Source organism: Nothobranchius furzeri, chromosome 12, assembly GCF_043380555.1.
Source record: "Nothobranchius furzeri strain GRZ-AD chromosome 12, NfurGRZ-RIMD1, whole genome shotgun sequence".
Taxonomy (NCBI): domain Eukaryota; kingdom Metazoa; phylum Chordata; class Actinopteri; order Cyprinodontiformes; family Nothobranchiidae; genus Nothobranchius; species Nothobranchius furzeri.
Genome location: NC_091752.1, coordinates 7,590,833 through 7,611,857, shown reverse-complemented (window position 1 = coordinate 7,611,857; position 21,025 = coordinate 7,590,833). Strand labels below are relative to the sequence as shown.

At 42.3% G+C, this 21,025-nt stretch overlaps 1 protein-coding gene across 5 annotated transcripts in view; it reads right to left on the bottom strand.

Moving 5' to 3' along the window:
• papolg (poly(A) polymerase gamma) overlaps positions 1 to 20,734 on the bottom strand; it is a 29,586-nt gene extending 8,852 nt beyond the window's left edge. For all 5 annotated transcript variants that reach the window (XM_070542196.1, XM_070542198.1, XM_015944094.3 and 2 more), the window contains exons 1-15: positions 20,510 to 20,734; positions 19,671 to 19,829; positions 15,064 to 15,130; positions 14,864 to 14,945; positions 11,179 to 11,288; positions 11,051 to 11,104; positions 9,154 to 9,265; positions 8,929 to 9,018; positions 7,046 to 7,184; positions 6,893 to 6,965; positions 6,687 to 6,807; positions 6,524 to 6,608; positions 5,878 to 5,931; positions 5,079 to 5,195; positions 3,174 to 3,283 (exon numbers count right to left, since the gene is read on the bottom strand). In XM_070542196.1, coding sequence (XP_070398297.1) covers positions 3,174 to 3,283; positions 5,079 to 5,195; positions 5,878 to 5,931; positions 6,524 to 6,608; positions 6,687 to 6,807; positions 6,893 to 6,965; positions 7,046 to 7,184; positions 8,929 to 9,018; positions 9,154 to 9,265; positions 11,051 to 11,104; positions 11,179 to 11,288; positions 14,864 to 14,945; positions 15,064 to 15,130; positions 19,671 to 19,829; positions 20,510 to 20,526 — 1,390 coding nt within the window. In that variant the 5' untranslated portion in view covers positions 20,527 to 20,734. The remainder of the gene's footprint in view (positions 1 to 3,173; positions 3,284 to 5,078; positions 5,196 to 5,877; positions 5,932 to 6,523; positions 6,609 to 6,686; positions 6,808 to 6,892; positions 6,966 to 7,045; positions 7,185 to 8,928; positions 9,019 to 9,153; positions 9,266 to 11,050; positions 11,105 to 11,178; positions 11,289 to 14,863; positions 14,946 to 15,063; positions 15,131 to 19,670; positions 19,830 to 20,509) is intronic.
• Between the last annotated feature and the right edge of the window lie 291 nt (positions 20,735 to 21,025).

Sequence of the window (21,025 nt, the reverse complement as noted above, 5' to 3'; positions counted from 1 at the left end):
GCTGCATAGACTGTTACATAAAGGTTGCGCGACACAAAAAAAGTTGCACTATGTATTTATTAATTTATAGAGCACCTTCCACAACCTTTAGCTGAAGCCCACGGTGCTGAACACAACAATAAACAGGCAATCACATCAATAAAAACAATAAAAATAGAAACTGAATAAAAAAACAGAGAACAATTGTTAAACAATTAAAATCAAGACACAATTGCAGACCCCAGTGGTGAAAATGCCTCTACATAATAATGGGCCTTCAGACGTGACTTCATCTGGAAGGAAGGCGCCAGCCTAACAGTCAAAGGTAGACCGTTCCACAAAGTTGGAGCAAGGACCTCAAATGCACGATCTCCCCTAGATTTGCATCTGGAACGAGGGACCACCAGTAATTCCTGGTCACCAGAGCGGGGACATGACTTTGTAGTAGGGTTGTCATGGTAACCGGTGTAGCAGTAAACCCCGGTAAAAAAGTTGACAATAATAATAACAGTCGTTTTTAAAATAACATATTATCTAAGTGGGTTAACTGTGGCTGCGGTGTAGGCGCGGTGACCCTTACCAGCCACCATATCATCTGCTGAAGCTGCCGGCGGCACATGCACGCTTTGTTGTTTACAACCAAAACTTTCTTGAAGCTAAAGCTGAAATAATGGCCAAAGGAGGAGACGGCAGCGTGCAGGACATTTATTATCCCTCAAAGAAGACAAAGTGGGAAGTACGGGCATGTTTTGGATATTTGAAGAATGCCGAGGGACAGTTGATAGTAGAGCCCTGCACTGAAGCCCTAGGCCAGGGGTCGGCCTTCGGGCCAACGACGGTGTAATTACCTCGAACACGGGCCGGGGGCTTTTATTTTTAATCGAATTCATAAAAAAAAAACTAAAAAAAAAACTGAAACACTTGAACGCAGCAGCACCTGCCTGCTTCTCACGCACCGTTAGCTCAGTTAAGGTCTGTGTGGTTTATAAATGTTCCAGAACATGTTTGATTTTGGCCCTCTTTTATGTTGAATCCATTCCACAGTTTTCATTGGGACACTCAATCCATCCACTCAATCCAAATGTGTTTCACACATTTGTCCTTTACCGGAATGTTTCATCTTATAATTTCCATTTTGTATTTTGTAATTTGAATTTCTTTTATTGTTGATTTTTTCAATATATTTACCTACAACTGTACCATGTTCAGCGCTTTGGGCTTCCTGACAGGGTTGCGGAAGGCGCTTTATAAATAAAGCTTTGATTGATTGATTGATTGATTGATAAATGCGCCTATGTAAACAAATTCTCAAACTGCTGATTAAAACATGTGCCCCTATTCTAATATGCCATTTTATGTCCACTTTGATGTCAGAAACCATTAGTTGATTCTCATGAAAACGGCTGCATTCCATTTTTCTGTGAATAAATTCGCTCTGCAGTAAAAAAAAATACAGCATTCATTGCTGTCTTTTTTTCTAACTGGAGATTGCATTTTCAGAGCGGCAGATAAAATTTTATTAGTTTATTTAATCTGCCGCTCTGAAAATGCGCTCTCCAGTTAGAAAATTAGAATGCTGCTTTTTTTCTCCTAATTGCACAAGAGCACATTTTCAGAGCAGATTAAATTTACAAACGCATCCAATTAATATAGTGTTCGTAAATTTCATCTGCCGCTTGAAAAATACGCTGCTAGAAAAAAAAGCTGCATTGATGCAGTTTTTCTTTCTTTTCTTTTCTTTTTACTGCAGAACGCTTCTCGCAGATAATTAGAATGCTGAGCATTCTATCACGCTAAAACATTATGAAAGGTTAAAAAAAAAGTCGGATTGGGCCAGAGAATCCTGAAAACCTTTTCGGACCAGGTCAGGCTGGGGCTCCACACCCTCGGGCAGGGCCGGACACGGGCTCAGATTTTAGGCCCGTGCAGGGCTCTAGTTGATAGAAGACGGCTATCCTGTTTGCAGCACGTGCAGAAAAAGTGTCTGTGAAAGGCAGCAACGCTTCAAATCTCATGACACACCTGCGTGACCATCACCCACAACTCTACAGTCAACGCAAGGCAAGCTAACGTTAGCGTTTTAGCTAAAATGTGTGATCCGAGGATTTGGGTTGAGGGAGAATGCAACGAGTCGCTATATAAAGCAGCCGCAGCGCCGCTACCTGCATGTAAACCGTGTCGTGGACACCCCCATGTTGAAATGAAGCTATGCATTACGGGGCTCCCAGGGGCAGATAAGAGTTGGTCTCTCTCCGAGAATAATTAAGAATTTAACAATGATTACTGCCTGATGACATTTTCCCACATCTGCAAAGCTCACTGGAAGGACACAAACCGAGGACAATATTTTCCTGATATAGGGTTTATTATTCAAGTAAGGGTAAAAAAGTATCTGATTAGAAGGCTACTTGAGTACTGAGTATCATCTGGTCTAACATTTTTAAAATGATGACATCAAACAGACAAAAATAAGAAGTTAAGGGCAAATATTGGTATTTTAAACTCTAAAGGGGAAAAATGTAAACAAATAAACAACATAATTACAAAACAACACATTTTAGGCTAAATTTAGACACAAACTGAGGACAATATTTCCTGATATACGGGGTTTATTTAGTTGTCTGAAAATGTAACACGTTTAAAAAAAATACCGCGATAATACAAAAAACCGTGGTAATTTTGGTCACAATAACCACGAGGTTACATTTTCACACCGTGACAACCCTACTTTGTAGCACTGCTGATAAATAGGTAGGAGCAGTACAGTGAAGAGCCCTGAACACGAGCATCAGCACTTTGAAATTTGCTCTGTACTGCATAGGAAGCCAGTGGTGTTCAGCCAACACTGGTGTGGTATGGACATGCCGTCTTGTGCCTGTCAGAAACCTAGCGGCGGAGTTAAACACATTTATTCATCAATTTTTATCAATATGTTGTTGCAGCCCTAAATATAATAATCAGTTTTATCATTCTATAACGAAAATGACTAATAAATAGACAAAACGGGCCCTTTCCACCTGCAGATCCTCCACCAGGGGGCAGCAGACACATGTAGGACAGGATGTGACAGCTTTCTGAGGAAGGCACTAATCATCCTTACTGATTTGTACACAGTGACATAAAAATCCCACCACCTCTCTCACCTGTTGGCGAGTGAATTTCTAAAAAATAAGTTCCATCAGATTGAGACCCACCGGTGTCAGTGAAGGACTGGATGTCGAACGTTAGGTCAATATTAACGCTCTCTGCGTTCTCCACCTTTTTGAAGATGATTCCAATGAACCACATGGAAACAAAGTCGTTTCTGTAGGACAAACAAACAGCAAAGAGGGGTTTAATAGCTCGTTATAGAATAAGCAATAACTAAAGGTTATGTATTTGACAGATGCTTTTGTCCAAAGCGACTTACAAATGGGGAATCAAAGAAGTTACGTTTGAGGCTGAGAACAAAACTACCTAGAGGGCAGAACACTAGAGAGCTTGTAGGAGGTGATGGTGTAGAAGTAGTGTGTGTGAATAAGGAAGGGAGTGCACTAAGAGTGCAGTCGAATAAGAGAAGCAAAGTGCAGTCTAGGAGAAGCTCTCTGAAGGTCTGACAGGGACGCTTGTTCTGGTAGCTCAGTAGCTCGTTCCAACATCACAGAACAAAGCTGGCTACACGCTGCTCCCAATAGGTTCACCACAGTGTCAGCGACGTATTACACTGTGGAGTGCTTCTGATTAAAACTGATGAAAACTACAGAGACCAGCAGGTTCTGATTCTGATGGTCAGAGAAGCATCAGACCGCGCTTAGCTCTACGACATGGCTAGTAATGATTAAAAAAGAGAAATCTTTACAAACAGGTTCTGCTTTAAGATGAAGTTATGATTGTTTATCCGAGTTTGAATGTGTTTATTAAAGGAATCGGAAGATGTTCCAGTGTGAAGGACTTGAGTATCTCTAAAGCCTTCAGAGTTTGGAATAATTGGAGGACACAACTACTGTACTACAGAAGAGTTTTCTGCTAAATCCCTCGTGCAGCTCTGCATACGTGTTGAGAATATAACTGTGTGTAAAAAAACAAAAAGAAGAAACTCCATTGAGTTAAACGTTGCTGGACAGAGCTGTGAGATCATTAATAATAAAAAACTGATGCTCAAGGTGGTTTTAGGAGTGACTGAATTATGGGATGTACCTGGTTTTAACACAGTGCTTCAGTCTCCTAGTGGCAGGAAAGTCACTTTTTATTCACCGAGTCTGTTTTTATCATTTCTTTTACAAATAAATACAAATGGGGATGTAAGAAAATATCAATATGGCAATATATCATGATATTTTATCCTGCGATATTATATCAATATTCAAAAGCCGTGTATCGAATTTTTGGAAGAATTTACATACAAACATTTGTGTATTTTCTTTTCTTTTGGCACAATTCAACACCAACCACTAGTTGGCAGCAGTGTGCAGTGGGTTTTGTTTCCACCATTAAAATGTAAATCCCTCTATTATGGTTCAGGTGCCTCATGTTAAACATGTTATGTATCAGTTTGGACTGTTTATTGGAATTTTCCTACAACAAATTCAGTCTAAAAATAATCGCTAATGCCATCTCACTGAAAGTATCGCAATAAATCGTGATATATTGTATCGTCTCCCCGCATTGTGATACGTATCGTATCACCATAATTTCACCAGTACACATCCCTAGCTCTGACAGAATAATAATTCATCCATCTTTATTGGCGCCTTGTCATGGACAGCATGGAGGTCAGGAACAGCTGAAGCAACGGCTTTCTCGATATTTAAATGTTAAAATAATCAATAGTTGCGGAAACCCCTTACAGCTGATTGTGTATGTGTGTGTGTGTGTATACCAGTCTATATGACAAAGTGAGGACATTTTGCTGGTCCTCACTTTGGGACAATGTTACAGAGCTCTGCTCGTTAGTTTTAAAGTTATGGTGTGAGTTAAGTTTTAGTTAAGGTTAGGAGTAGACTGGTTATGGTTAGGCACAATCCAGTCCCAAAAATGAATGCAAGTCAATGACGGTCCTCACAACGAATGCTAGACTAGTGTGTGTGTGTGTGTGTGTGTGTGTGTGAAGCTAGACTCACTCGGTGGTCTCTTTGAAACCAGGGAAGGACTGGGAGTTGACGTGAGCCAGTGTTATGAACTCATTCCTCTCAAGGTTTCCAACCAGAACGCGGATCTTTGACTCGACGAGTCCGATCCTGGAGACAAACGTTGACCTTTTGTGTTGCAGTTTCATGGCTTTGTGTGTCAGCTTCTGTAAATAATTCTTAGCTTGTGATTAGAACGAACCACCTAAATGTCTAAATCAGCTTCGTTAGGACAGACTGAACTATGATTCAATACAGCCCCCAAAGCAGCTGTCAGCACGGTGGAGGAGGGCTGATGATTTGGGATTGCTTTACAGCCACAGGACCTGAACTCCTTCATATCCAATTAGATTTTAACATTTTCAACAATAAAACCAGTGCACGGAAGAGGAAAAGACTCAATACAATAATATAAAAATGAAAATGATGAAAATGGAATTCAGGAGTATAAATAATTTCTAACTTAACTCTGGAGTTAAATATGAGCTTAGCTACTGCGTGCCTGAAGCTCAATAATAAAAAATAACAAAAAGCACAAAATATGAAATGATCCAATCTGAATCCAGACCACAGGATAATTAAAATAACAAATAACTTCAAACCAGAATTTTGACTCGGTCCCAAATCAGCCAAAACAAACTGATGCTCAAGGTGGTTTTAGGAGTGACTGAATTATGGGATGTACCTGGTTTCAACACAGTGCTTCAGTATCGTGGTGGCAGGAAAAAGTTACTTTTCATTCAGCGAGTCTGTTTTTATTATTAATGAATCATTTTAAACTCTTCACACTCACCATTCTAAGTGGTTTTCTTCTGTAGATGCACTGGCAGTAAGAACAATGTAATGCCTGAGAGGAAAAACACAAGTAGACACAAATTTATAAAACATCCAGTCCAAACAAGTCATTCTGCTATTTTGTAGGTACTTCACTTATGAGAGACAATAGACTCGAGACGCAAAGCAAACCAACCCAACCACTGGGTCTGCAGCTGAGTTATAAACCCGACATATAACTACTGGGTCATGAGTAAAAAGAAAGATTTCCAGACGACGAGCTTTCATATCAGAGCTTTAGTGTCACGTTGAAGAATAAAAACAAAAACAACAAGAACGTAGAGTTGAGATTAAAGCTGAAATGTGGAGGAAAGTAAACAAACCTACTGGAGAACCATCGATACTAGGCGCCATCTTTGGCTACTTTCAGAACAGCGTCCACACAGGAAGTCAGAAGGTATTTTAATCCTTCACAATAAGAGTCTCAAACATGTACCTCGAAAAATCTGAAGCTTATAAAAATAGTACAATAATCTTGAAAAATTCAAGTTTTTTCCCCCAGACAAATCTCATCAGAAGGTAAACATGTTTAACGGGGAACTTTTCAAAATAAAATAAACAATTTTCTCACAGCCTGGAAGAGCTGGACCCTGACTAAGACTTACTTGTACTTTTGGAAAAAGCTGGGCGGCTCAAAGAGCTTCGGCCATTCCGCTTTACCTTGAAGGATCTCATCGGTGACACTGAGACCTGTTGATAGACCACAGTCCTCAGAACGCATCTAGTGTCCTTTTCTGTAGTTTTACAGGAGCGTTGGGCTCTTCATACCGTGTTTGAATTCCTCAGTCATGATGGTGCGTGTTGAAGTGGAAACGTTGTAGGTGGAATTCTGCTGGGGGTAAGCTGGAGTGATGATGGGCATCAGGTGGTACCTGTCAGATGGATTCACCTAAAGAAACACCAACAGATAGGAACATCAGATAGGAGCACGCCACGCCACCAAACACACTCGACTGAAAGCTGCTTCTACTCACTCTAGGATCCCACACAGGTAAGTTCAGATTACTGTCCTCAGGCTGTTTTAACAATACAGGATTTGGCCACTCCCTGAACACAAACAATAAAAAACGTGATAAAAACGCAAAATATACCAAGATTTAAAAAATGAGCTTACTCCAAAAGCTGACCATTTTGAGAAGACCAAGAAGAACTTGTGGACGAGTGTGGCAGCGACGGCGTTGGGGTAGAGCTGGCAGGTCCTGGCCACCAACATGGCCCAAGAAACTCCACCCAGAAAGCCCAGGATGTTGGAATAGATCCCTCGACCTGCGAGCACAAATCATGTGGAACTTATCTGGTCGAATGCAGTATTCATGCAAGTATTCCACATTTTTAGGAATGATAAATCCGGTCTGATTGAGGCCAAATCTTTTACCATTGGTCTCGTTTTTAGCATCAGCAGACCAGGTTAGAATTATTGTATAAAACTCTGTGTTTACCAACTGGTAATTATAAACGTCCCCGCTAATCAGAACAAACAAACACTGCGTGGAGTCTGACTGCTACTTTCATTAATGCAGCAGCTCAGCTTTTTTATTGTTATGACCTAAACGCACACCTGCAAACTTGGAGGCTGTGAAAAAGGTGACAACTGCACCTTTAACGCAGCAGAAATGTTGCAATATTATGAAATGATCTCATCACGTGTTTCTCCTCCAGCGTCCTTAAATCTTCTGGTGCCCAGATCCATTTACTGGGGTTTGTTTTAAACCAGTAAGGCTGTAGCACACTGGTGGCCAGTTCTTACCAGAAGTAGGATTTATGTTACTAATATAACTTCCAGTGTTTACGCCGAACTCAACTTCAAAACAAAAAATAAATAAAACACGACCAGCCTCGGGGAAAGCCTATAAAGGTAAATCTGCTAAAGTTCTTGACGGAAAACTGTTATTTTGTGGTGATTTTGTTCTATTTGAGGAACTTTAAGCTCAAAACTGCTGCGAGGAGTTAAAGCGACAGCACTCATTCTCACTGTGAGCGCCGCTCTGCCTCATCATCTGCAGCGTGCTGTCTCTGACTGTGATTGGTCAAATGATGACACGTGACTTAAGCCTGATTCATGCTTCTCCGTCAGCTCCAAAAGGGAGAGACACGCACGCACGGACACGTTTTGCCCTCATGCTTCTCCGTCTCCTGGAGAGTGTTGCAAAGCAATTCCCCGCCAGGACAACAGAGGGCGTAGCGCTGTTCTGTGGTATCCTGTCATGTATCGGTCCACGATAGTGTGTTTATGTTGTTTTTTTGTATATAAGAGACTTTTTAACATGGACAAATTTGTCTCTCATCCTCCTCCACCTCTTCGTGCGCTCGCCACCTCTAAACCCACGTTTCCTATCATTTCCGTCCACAAATAAAACGCTTGCTGCAGATCTTTTCACTCCTCCAGTCACGGGGAATTAAACGTTCATGTTTTTAGAGTTTTTTCGTGAGGCATTCTTCAAGCTGCTCCGTGTCTGCCGCTAGTTATTCTCGGCTCTCTTTATGTTTTTGAGGGCGCAATGGCGGCGGTGTAGACGACAGCGGTGCCCTGACCAATCACAAGCTCGCGTTCTCCATCTCGACGGACGGATGTTTAGTAAAGAGAGCTCGACTCCGTCTGTCCTTCGGGGGCTCTCCAGCAGGCCCGCAAGGACGGATAATGGCGTTGCGTGTCTCCGCACTGACACAGACACAGAAGCATGAATCAGGCTTAACACACAAGAGTTTGTGAACAAGAGAGAGAAGTCCCCTCTCTCTGATTTCCATAAGAGTGAAACCCGACAGAAGACCCTCACCTCCCCTCAAACTCTTTGGATCTACACGATTCACGTGAACGCCACATTTCGCTTCAAAAACGGCGACAAGTTTGCAGGCATGTAAACGTAAAACGGCTCGGTGGTTTTGGTCCCCGGTCTCGACTATCCTGTGTGTTCAGATGTTTTTCTGTTCATGAATGCGACGCCTACTCTGGGTTTGAGAGGAGTTGTGTTCTCACACAGCTAGCTCTCTGTTGAGACGGGACATCACTCACGTTTGGCCCAAAGTTTGATGGCTCTCAGTGTCAACCTGAAGTTTTCTTTGTTTGGCACCAAGTACAAAATTTCATCAGTTACTCGACAACCTGTAAGCAGACAACACCACAGAGTACAGAGCTGAATATTTACTCTCAAAACTCCTTTTGTGAAGAAAACATGAGCTTCAGGTTAAATTAGGACACCTGTTCATTATCATACTGAATATAAACTGTGTTGCCTACCGTTGAGGCTGCGGATGCAGCGAATGTCCAAGTTTTTTAGAATAGAGTCCCCTCTCAGGTCCAGGTTGTCTGGGATGGACTGAAGCGCCAATCTGGCAAAAAGCAAGTCGATCTGCTCCGACAAACACAAACGAGGCGGCAGAGAATAAACGTTTATCAGACCCTTCTGTTGATGGGGGAATAACAACCCCAGCAAACAGTAAAAGCACAAAACGTCATGATAGTGGTGTGTAACTCATTCACTGCCAGCTGTTATCTGAACAGAAAGCCCCTGACTGCCTCTGCCTTTGAGCATTTTGAGTAGACTCTCTTCTTACACCAGGAAGAATCAGCGTGTTTCTAGCTTTTTCCGTTCTTTCACAATCCGCTGCTGAAGTGTGAGCTGCAGAAGCTTTTTCCAGTTAGCGCCTCGCTTTAAGGCATAGCAGCGTCCCAAAGCAATCTTCCAATTCATGAACTGTTTGCTTCATGATCACGTGATGTGTGACACACATGGATGCAAATCAACTTCAGAGCCGTGATGTTTACTCTCAAGGTGCGGGAGCTCGTTCCCAGGCCCACCCCATTAAAAACGCAATAAATGCCTTTATTTGTCAACGGCAGTGAATGAGTTCAAATGAAAACAAAGCAAACTAAGAAGTAACTCCACAAATACACCCGTTCATTCATACCAATTGGGTCATGAGTAAAATAAAAGGAGCTTAAATGGAGAATTGACGTTGCTTCACCATAAAGCTGCAGCCCAGTCTTAATGATCAGCATTAAAATCAGAATCCGAGCATATTTCTTTCTGCATATTTGAACAACAGCCGATGATTTACTCTACAGGTTACCGTATTTTCCGGACTATAAGCCGCTACTTTTTCCCCATGCTTCGAACCACGCGGCTCATAATGAGGTGCGGCTTTACTGAAGGTTTTCCTTCACCTGCAGGGGGCGCTTTAGCAGAAAGTGAAACAGGCGGAAGTCAAAAGTGGAAATCGAAGAAAGTGCTCATTTTAATTTAGCACATGCAAGCAGCCGGCACGACGAAGAATTTGTTTCAAATCCATACCCCCTCATCATGCTAACTACACGTATGAGTTCATATGTTTCTGCATTTAAGTTGAAGGCATTGATCTGGCAGTAAAGGAGGGAAACAGTGCTGCCACACATAAGCTTGGCATGAATGAATCCGTGGTTCGGTGCTGGAGACGGCAGCAGGAAGAACTCATTCAAGCCCGCTTCACCCGGGGATGATGACAGCAACACTGACATCGCCACAGAAAAGGTATGTGACGAAGCTCTTCTGAGGCTGTTCAACTCAGACACTGAAGAAGAGGACTTTAATGGCTTTAGTGCGCAAGAGGAAGAAGAGGTAGGCTGGCAAGTGTGTTTTATTTACTAACCAGGCATGTTTTGTGTGCAGTTTTTATTTTCTAATCATCCAGGGCTTATTAATGCCGTGTCAGCGCTGTTCTTTTCTTCTACACATGCATGCAAATGAACGGTAATAACGTGTCAGTTCTGTTTTTATTTTATAACCATCCAGAAATATGAATGCTATCAGTGCTGTTTTCTTTTCTAAACTTGCAGCCGTGTTTAAAATTTGTTTTGTTGAATTAAAACAACAACGAAAAACCTCCGTGTAGCGTCTTTCTGTCTAATTATCTTATGTTATGTCCGTACATGCGCTGGAGACCTGCATGTGGCTGCTGCGGCTTGTATTTGAGTGCGACGTGCGTGTGTAGAAAACCTTTTTTTTGTTAGTGCGGCTTATATTGAGGTGCGCTCTATAGTCCGGGAATTACGGTAATTGCAGACTGCTTATAAACACAGAGTTGCTCATGTGTGAATTCCAAGTTATTCTTTGTGTGAATGTGGATAAATGAGACCCTTACAGCCACACGTGGCTCACCTCAATCCCGTCAAATTTGAATTTTATCACCGGTACAAAGGCGTCTTCAACGGCCTTAAAGGAAGAGAGAAAAAACACAATATTATATGAAAGAATGGTAAAAAAAAGTAATCAGAGAGAATTCTTACCCGGAGATCTTTAATCTCTTCGTGCTGTTTCAATTTCTCAAAGAAAGACTGGAAGAAGTCGGTTCTTTCTACGTGACGCGGTGCCACACACAAGGCATCAATATCAGCTCCTACAATAAAATCAAAACCCTTCATTTAATATGTGAGTGTTTAGCTTGAGACTCATCGCTTGTATTGGGCAGCATTCAAGGTTGTTTCTGTTATATGAAGAATGATCGTGAGATTAATATTACATATATAATATAGTAGGAAGGGTGCGTTACAATAAGGTTTTACGTCCTCCAGCTCCTTTTCAGACATGTAAAAATAAATTTTCCAAGTTAATGAATTTTCTTTTCTTCTTTTTTTATTTGCACATTTTGATTATCACGCTTTCTCTCTTTTTGTACATGTTCAATACAAACTTTCCAAACTAAACCACGACCCCTTCCTTCCACCGCACATCAAAGCATCGCACAACGTGGCAAAATGCTTGCCACCCACTGGAGTAATGACATACAACTGTATTCATGTGGAACCTTTTTGGACTGGAGTCATTTTTAAATTAAACATCTGAAGAAAGGAATCTGCCCGATATTCATGACCGATCATACCTGATCTGTAGCAGGTAAGATGCTAGCTACTAACTCCTTAGAGTATCAGTGCACAAAAGACGAGCTCCTTGAGCCAGACACACAAACACGCAGTGTTGCCAACTGTTTTTGACTGAAAGTAGCTGAAGTTCCCCCCAAAAGTCACTAGATGTCGCCAGATGATGTAACGTGCTAATTTACATATTGATGACGTCATCACGCCACATTAGCGTTCGTTTTCCCCATAGCATCTAATATATATATATATATATATATATATATATATATATATATATATATATAATAGGACTAAAAGGGAGGAAAATAAAAACTATGTTATACGTTAAAGTTGTTAATTAGTATGATTAAAATGGCCCAAATTGCTTTGATATGTACAATAAATTCCAAAACTACCAATAAAGTGGCATTATAGATATGGTGTGGTGATCCAAACAGTTCTGTTGTAGGATATAACTCAGACCTGCTGCTCTCCTCATTCTCACAGACATTTTCCTAAAAAACTGTTTTTTTACACGTCATAGTTTCTCAACTTCTCTGTTGTGTTTTCTCTCCATCGTGATAATAACGGCGCACCGAGCAAAAGGGAGCGGGTGTCTCAAAGTATAACCATCCCTGTGTCACTGAAGGAAATTCAGATGAGCCACAGAGCTGCGTGTGTAAACGGGACGGTAGTTGAAACTCCCGATGACTGTATTTGCCAAATGCAGGAAAAACCAAAGTGTCTGACGGCTGCAGAACCAGAGATGGCAGGTTGACGCCCGCGCCGTCTCTAGTAGAAGCGTGAGCCTGCAGCAATATGAAAGCAGCAGACGTAAATCGGCGGTCTCCAGCTCTGCAGCTGTACTCTGCAGCTTCAGCGAATCAGACCGGCCGAAAACGGTTTATGATTGGTCAGTCCTCGTGCACATGCGCAGATTATCGTTCTCTTTCCTTACTCCCGGAAGAACGGTTCAGAGTGCAAATGGTTTCTTTGTTGCTAATCTGTAGGAATACCGTAAATCCTCTAATACAGGCCCGGGCCTGTATTTGACTCAAGCTCATCAAGCTCCAGGCCTTTATTGGAAGGAGGGCCAGTATTAGAGGCAGGCCTCTATTTCTATTTGAGCAAAATGAACTAATGGTTCGCTGGAGTTTTTGACAATTAAAAGTGCGCCCACATTTTCAAAGTTAAACACATTTCTTTTAACAACGGTAGTTTCTGTTTCAGCCCTCTCTCCCCTCCCCCTGCGCAGCAGCCGCAAACTCACTGATGCACCTGCAGCCTCTCGGAGTTCCTGCTGCTCTAAACATTAAAATAATTATTTCATTTTCTGTTCCTCACTTCTGATGACCTTCAATGGTGTCTGTTTGTTGCAACAGCAGGTACAAAAACTAACTTGTTTCTATTTGACTATTTTTCTGTCCTGTCTGTTTATTATCTTCCTGCATCTCCTCTCAATCCTAAAGAAAAACTGCTACCTGGGTTCATATATATTCACCTCATGAGTTACCTTTGAACTGCAGTTCTAAAAGATCTACCGACCGCAAAAACAGCGGAGCGCTCGCTGTTTGGCGGCTGTATCAGTGATCAGTGCGTCGGAGGACAAGGTGATGCCCGCAGCGCCCCGCTCCACAGCATGCAGCGAAACACATCAGGCGCAAATAAGACAGAAAACATTAAAGGAAATGAACTGACATGAACGATCGCGTGTTAAATTAGTTTTTGAGGTGGCGACACATGATTGTTACTGTGGCCGTGCTCAGGAGGCAGATCTACCGACCGCGAAAACAGCGGAGCGCTCCCTGCTTGGAGGCCGCATCAGTGATCTGTGCGTCGGAGGACAGGGTGAAGCGCCCCGCTCCACAGCAGCGATACACATCAGGCGCAAATAAAAGACAGAAAACATTAAAGGAAATTAACCGACATGAACGATCGCATGTCAGTACCTACGGTCTGGCACTTGAGTTTTACCCCCAAAAAGAGAATCTGATCATACGATAATTCAATAGGGAGCGTGGTTTCACAGACGCGGAAGAGATAGCGTCGGTGAAACGCCGGCTGCTCTAGGAAACCCCCGAGCGTTCGAGCGTCAACGAAGTGACACGGAAATGCCGGGCTTTCCAGAAGTAAGTAAGATAACTTACTATGAGCTGATAGTTCGTTGGATTGATCGGTAGGTTGGAAACTCTGATCGTGAATCTGAAGAAACTGAGTGGTGAGCTGGAAAGGCGACTTCCGTTTATAGCCGCGGTTTGTGACGTAGGTGCGACGTGAAGGGAATCCCCGCGAGGGGCATGCTGGGAGTCCCTACTTCGCGGATTTTCTCCTATCGCGGCCAGGTCTGGAACGCATCTACCGCGGAGGGATTGCTGTAGTTCATACACCCCCTACTGCTGCTCCCCAGAGTGTTCTGCAGCATAATCAGCACGTTCTCTTTGAACTTGATAGTGTAATGACCTGGCTGGGGTTGTAAGCCAGGTGCATTCTGGGTATTGTGTTATATGTGTTTCCTATCGTTCTGCTAGTTCCTATGTGCTGATTTGCGTGTTGTGTGAGTGTTATGTAAACCACAGGGAAGGTGATGTGTGTTCTGTGGAGCGGGTTGAATTAGCATGGTTAACAGACACCGTGACTCTGTGTGGTAGGAGCGTGATAGAGGATCGTGTCTGTAGCGTTACAAAGCGTTGAAGGAAAGGCCTAAAAAAGGTCTGCGTGAACTTCTACTGCCTCCTGCTGGTTGATTTGGGGACTATAACCCTGCCGCTGGGACGCTCGTATTTGCTTGTTACCACATGCCATCCGGCCACAATAAGAGACCGGCCATTATTTACCTCAGCTGACTCCGACACCGGCCAGAACTGGAGACCCGGCCTTTAATTGAATACCGGCCTGTATTAGAGGATTTACGGTATCTACATGAAAGTTCTACAGAAAGTAGCAACGGGTCCTGAGAAATGTCGCTAAGTTTGTCGCTAGGCGCTTTTTGGAAAAAAAGTCGTGGAGGAGGGTCAAAAAGTCGTTAGGAACAGTGACAAAGTCGCTGAGTTGGCAACACTGCAAACACGTACCCGTTTAACTGTTTAAGTGTTGTTGGACCTTTAATGAGCCTTACCCTTTGTGTGCACTCCTAGTCTGTATGAACCAAACGTAAATATCTTGCCGCCGACACAGCTAATGGCTGATGGTGGAAGGTTCTATAGAACATGAAACAGATCATTAGTGCCAGAAGAGGGAAAAAAAACTATTATTGACATCAATATCAATCCCTCCATACAACGGTAAATGTGTAACCTCCACAGGAGACATCCCTACCTTTAGTTCACTGATTTCTGCGATCCACTCTTTAACAAGGTTGTTTAACTTCCCGAGAACAGCGAGTCTGAAAGAGAAAACTATTTTAGAACACACCTCCTTCCCAACAGAACTAATGAATAAATAATAACCCAGAGAACAATTCAGCCCTGGAACATTTTATTGTTTTTTATTTTCTTTAACCCTCCCACTGTCTTTATGGGTGACCCCGCGTGGAAAGCTGACCACTGAGCAGGGTTGATGGTTTATCTCTTAAGGTCCACGTGGCAGGGGTGAGGTGGTGCTCACTCCTCACCACTGCCACATGAACCCAAGGGATAAACCATCAACCCTGCTCAATGGTCAACTTTCCTCGCGGGGTCACACCCATTAGGACAGTGGGAGGGTTAATGTGAAAGCTTAATTAATTTACCTATATAAGCAGATAAAAACCACTGCGATCGGGGTGACCTGGCCAACAACAGCATCAACAAATCACTCACAAGTCACAGCAGCAACACTCCCAAACAGAGACGAGATAAAAAACTGTCAGTAATTGAAAAGTTTACACCAAAATGCTGCTGGTCAGAAATAAAACATCTCATCAGTAAAAGTTGAGCTCTGCTTGTTGGCTTACTTTTATTAAAACCAGGTTACCTTAAGAGAAGTCAAACGCACAGAGGATTAAAGCAATATTATTGTTCACTTTACTTTGCAAAGTGGAGAGACGAAATGAAAACACACCCAAGCATGGTTCCCAGGATCTCTCAGGGAACATCCGTTCTCTGAGGGGTTTTATTAGCAAGCGCACACAACACATCACATCACAAAACTGTTTCATAGAGATTCAGGTGGAAAGCTGTTTAACGTAGGGAGTAAAAACAATACCACAAATCCATCATACAAAGCCAGGTGCATTCAGTCAACATGCTGTTTCCCATGGGAGAATAACGATAACACAGACCAGTGTGGTCTGAGGAAGGTCGTTGTCCTCCCTGTTGAGACGGGAAGACCGGCACAGGACAACACTTGCATTTTAATGAAGCAACAGGTGTTTTACTTATAAGGCAGCTATGATTTTAAGCAGTAATGTCAGCAAAACCAATTTTTCTCTATCACTGCTGATTCACTCCGCTGCCTTTTTTGATGTTTAGTCTAAAATTAAAAGTGGATGAACAGATTATTTTTTTCTGCTAAAAATTGTGTCTGTGGCCCTGAAAGCAGAACAAGCTGCTCTCCAGTCAACTTTAATATGCTTGACTATTATTTAAACTTAATTTTATCATTCTTAACCACCAGTAAATCAGAAATGTAGTTCAATATTAAAGAGCAGGCTCACTGAAAAAAAGTTTTTTGCTTATAATTTTTGAAAATCATCCGTCAATTTGACTTTTCATGCAGTCTAAACATGAAAATAGTCTCCTACACCTATCTCCTGCATTAGCTTCTGAAAGAAAACAGACGGTGAAACTCTACGATTAGAAAAGCCTGACAGATCTACGTCACACTGTCACTTAACATTCATGGACTCATGACGAGGAAGGCTGTTGTTGGTTTAGTCCAGGAAACAGCAGAGAACGTCTCGGCTAGTAGAAGCCAACTGTTAGCATTAGCAACTCCACCACACAGCAGAACTCCTCCATGCTTGTGCTATTGGTGGAGATAAAACACCAACATTGCAGAGCAGACAGAGTCAGTGGCAGAGTCGTGTTGCTGTTAGCCAATCAGATCAGGAAATAAGACTCCAGATCCTGCTGTCTGAAGCTACTTTCTCCTCTGACAGAATTCTAGTTCCTTTTATTATAACCAGAATTATCAATGCATTATTTAGTTAGCTAATGTTTGCCAGTTATCTAGCCCCAACAACGAATCTTTGCTACTGACACATGGGTCCAAGGTTAATCTGAACTAGGGCTGAAACGATTCCTCGAGTACCTTGAATAATTCGAGCACAAAAAAATCCTCGAGTCAAATTCTCTGCCTCGAGGCTTCGTTTAATTCATGTTTAATTAATTCATGGCTTTGCAATCACCCGGGGTCATGTTTCACCCGGACCGAAATAAGTAACGCACATACATACTGCACTGAATGTACACGCGAGTGGCAACTGTAACTTAACTTTCTCAAAAATAAATAAAAAACTTAACTTTCTCTTAAGCCATGGCGGACAATGTGGACCCCGGTGGAGTGCGAAAAAGACAGAAAATGTCAAAGGTGTGGGACCATTTTTCACATCGTAAGGCGGAAAACGTAGTCCAGTGTAAATACTGTTAAATGGATTTAGCCTAAACACCACCACATCCTCGATGCTGCAACCTGACCAGGAAACATCCACCTGTAAATGTCTCTTCTGCAAGCGGACTCGGAACCTCCACAAGATAATGCATTTTAGCCTGTATTTCTATATATTCTGCGGACGCTGTGTGACTTTTTCGTTTGTAGCACTCAGTTTCAGATCACACCATACGTCTGGTAGCAACACGTCAGACTTAAAATGTGCTAAAAATAGCAGTTTTTACAACACGTCGGACTTTTTACTGTGTTGTTTGTTGATGTCCGCTGTCCCTCGGGATTGCTGCAGGAGGACACAGGTATTTATGAGGGTGACGGAGGAAAACGAAAGAAAGTAAATAAATGTTGTGTGATCAGTATAACTTGACATAACCACGGAAAACATGCTTTCTCGACAATCCTTGTTAGTGTGAGGATAAAAAAGTGTAGAAATTAAAACGGACGTGTGTTAATAGGGAAACAGCTGGCGAGCCATGTTTGCACCGTGAGCAGTTCTGGTGCTGTTTGGGCCACAGCCGCTCGCATTTGTTTACTGTAAAGTAAAGTTGAAGTGCTGAAGTTTTGAAAACTAATTTTGAAAAAAACTTGAAGAATAACTGGCAATTGCTCATTTTAAGAGGTCTTTCATATTTTATAACATGCTGTTTGATATAATGGTTTACAAACGCAAAAGGGTAATTTATTAGAGTACTCGATTAATCGATAGAATATTCGATAGAGTACTCGATTACAAAAATATTCGATAGCTGCAGCCCTAATCTGAACTACAGAAAATGACTACGTTTACATGCAGCCAATATCCGGGTTATGATTGGGTTAAGGTCGGTATTCGGGTTTCTGAGTTGATCAGAATAACCTGTTTACAAGCATAAATAGAAAGAGTTACCCCTAACTTGCATAACCCGATAAATGCGGACATTGGGGTAGCATCAGGATGTATGGACTACGTCCAGACGCAATACGCGTCATTTCCGGTTCTTCTTGTTCCGGTATCCGTGAAAACAACAACATGTTTCCCAGTTCGGAAGAGATAGCGACCGCGTTTGTTTGCGCTTTAGTTTCCTCGTCACTCAGTGTGGTGCTGTGCCGCGACTCGTCATGTTGCTCCCAACTTGTTTACTTCCGGTGTTCTGGCGCATACAAGACGTCTCGCTACTCAAAAGACCAAGATTCCTTGCGAACAGAGCATGTGCAGAACACACGCTTTGATGGGGATATCCCGATATGCGTTTACACGACCAAACATTCGGGTTAGAAAAGGGTTACCCCAGGTGTAGTTTTTATGAGCATATCCGGGTTTTTGGCGGTGTTTACATGGACCTGCGGAACCAGGTTATTGTGAATATTCGGGTTTTAAAAGGGTTACTGGCTGCATGTAAACGCACTCATAGACAGGTACACAAAGTACTAGAGTACGACAGGCCCGAGTTCAAAGAGGACGAGCTAATCAATGTGGAGGACATCCTAAATCAACAAGTTAAAAAAATACTAAATTTATGTAAAGGCTTTCAAAATATGAAATAAAATTGTTTTGAACAGCTTTTAGATTTGCATTACATAATAATTAAAAAAGTAAATCCTGACCATTATGTTTTACAGATATTTCACTCTTTTTGTTGTAAATAAATGAAGATGTGTGTAATCTCTGCATGGTTGTATAAATGTTTGACACATTTCCAACATAGCTGGTGATTTTTAGGATAATGATTTTAAAATGGCAGTAATGAACTTTTAAACTGGCCCTACTCTCCTAATGTGTCAAAATTAACCAAATATACTATTGCTGGAGAGGTTAGTATAGGAGCCTGATTTATATTATGTATAATATTTATATTATTATAATATGTTGGGGCGACGGTGGCACAGGAGTTAAGTGCTCGCCCCGTAATCGGAAGGTTGCAGGTTCGAGCCCCGCTCAGTCTGTCGCTGTCGTTGTGTCCTTGGGCAAGGCACTTAACCCACGTTGCCTGCTGGTGGTGGTCGGAGGGACCGGTGGCGCCAGTGCTCGGCAGCCTCGCCTCTGTCAGTGCGCCCCAGGGCAGCTGTGGCTATCATCGTAGCTCATCCCCACCAGTGTGTGAATGTGTGTGTGAATGGGTGAATGACTGATTGTGTTGTAAAGCGCCTTGGGGGGTTTCAAGAACTCTAGAAGGCGCTATATCAAATACAGGCCATTTACCATTTACCATATTAGTTTGCATGAAAGAAATGGATATTTGTAAAATAAAAGACTTGTAGCTATTATTAATTTACATATCTGCTCAAACAGCTGGACTTCTCCCCAAAGTTGTGTTGATGTACCATTTGCAGAAGCTCATGTGTTGAATGCTCCTTACCTGTGGTTCAGCTCCTCTTCATCCTCAAACACACCGAACGGTTTCATGGCATCGCAGAGCTTCTTGGTGTACAGATGATCTATTTCTCTAGGAGGTGCCAGGCTGATGGCAGAGGTGATGCCGTAATGTTTCTGCGGCTGCTGCCCACCAGGCATGGCGCTGCCAGGGAAACAACGGACGAAATGACAGATACTACCACTTCACTTCACTCCCACTGAAACAAGTAGCAGCTCTTATTAGCTAGCATCACAGAGCTAGCTAGCTATGTGCAAGAAATGCACCAATGCCTGTCACTGGAGGCTGTTAAATCGGATTTTATTATACTCCAATAACAGGGAAACGCGGTGTAAACACTCCTCGCAGCTATGTTTATTAGCATTGCTTTAGCGGCAATGCTTATATGTTTCGTTTAATAAGATTTTGCAAAAATATGTTAAATAATGCCAAGTGGTTCAAAGCCGATAATGTTTAGTCATAACTTAAAGCTCACAGTATTTTTCTGGAGGCTAAAACAGGTTTGAAGAACTAACAAATAAGCTAATTAGCAAATGTTAGCTAACCAATACGGAAGACCCGGTTAGAAGATTGACCCTCTTTCCGGTTAGACCCTTAAAGAGCTGACATTTTTATGAACAAAAACTTAAACGTGGCATTTTCTAATTATTAAAAACGATTTAAGTCGAGTTTTACCCGAGCCAAACAAGATAAGTAGCATACGGTGGCTGCAGGCCATGTTGTGACAGTTGGCTAACATTAGCTTTTAGCCTATTCTTCAGGTCCATCTCTACCGCGAACAAGAAAAGCTTTTAAGTCCAAAACGAACCACATGCCTGACTTACCTTGACATTTCTTTCATGACACTCTAAAAAGCTTGCACCTTTTGCTGTAAATCCGTAAAAAAGTAAGAAAGTCAGCAAGTAGGAATGATAGCAGCCTTGACCTGATTTCAACAATGGTCACTTTCCAGGGAGAACAGTTCAAACCTTCCCACTGAACCGGAATCACTACTTATAAGACAACGAATCCGACCGAAATCCCAGGAGAAAATTCATATCCAAACCATCACCAAAACCACCGGGAATTTTTGTTAGTAGCGGAAAGCTCAAGTTTATTAGCTGTTACGAGTTATTTTTAGATCCCAAACTACAAATGTAACGGTGTTTTGTTGAACGTCTGCGCGCACCACGCTGAAGCACCGCCGTCAAGACGCACCGCCTCGCCGAGGCCGCATATCACGTGACCACAGCGGCCTGCTGGCTGTTACACAACCGGACCCAAAAAAGATGCAATTCCACAGCTGTACCACAAGAGGGCATCACCACAAAACACATAAACACCTTTGCCTTGAGCAACAT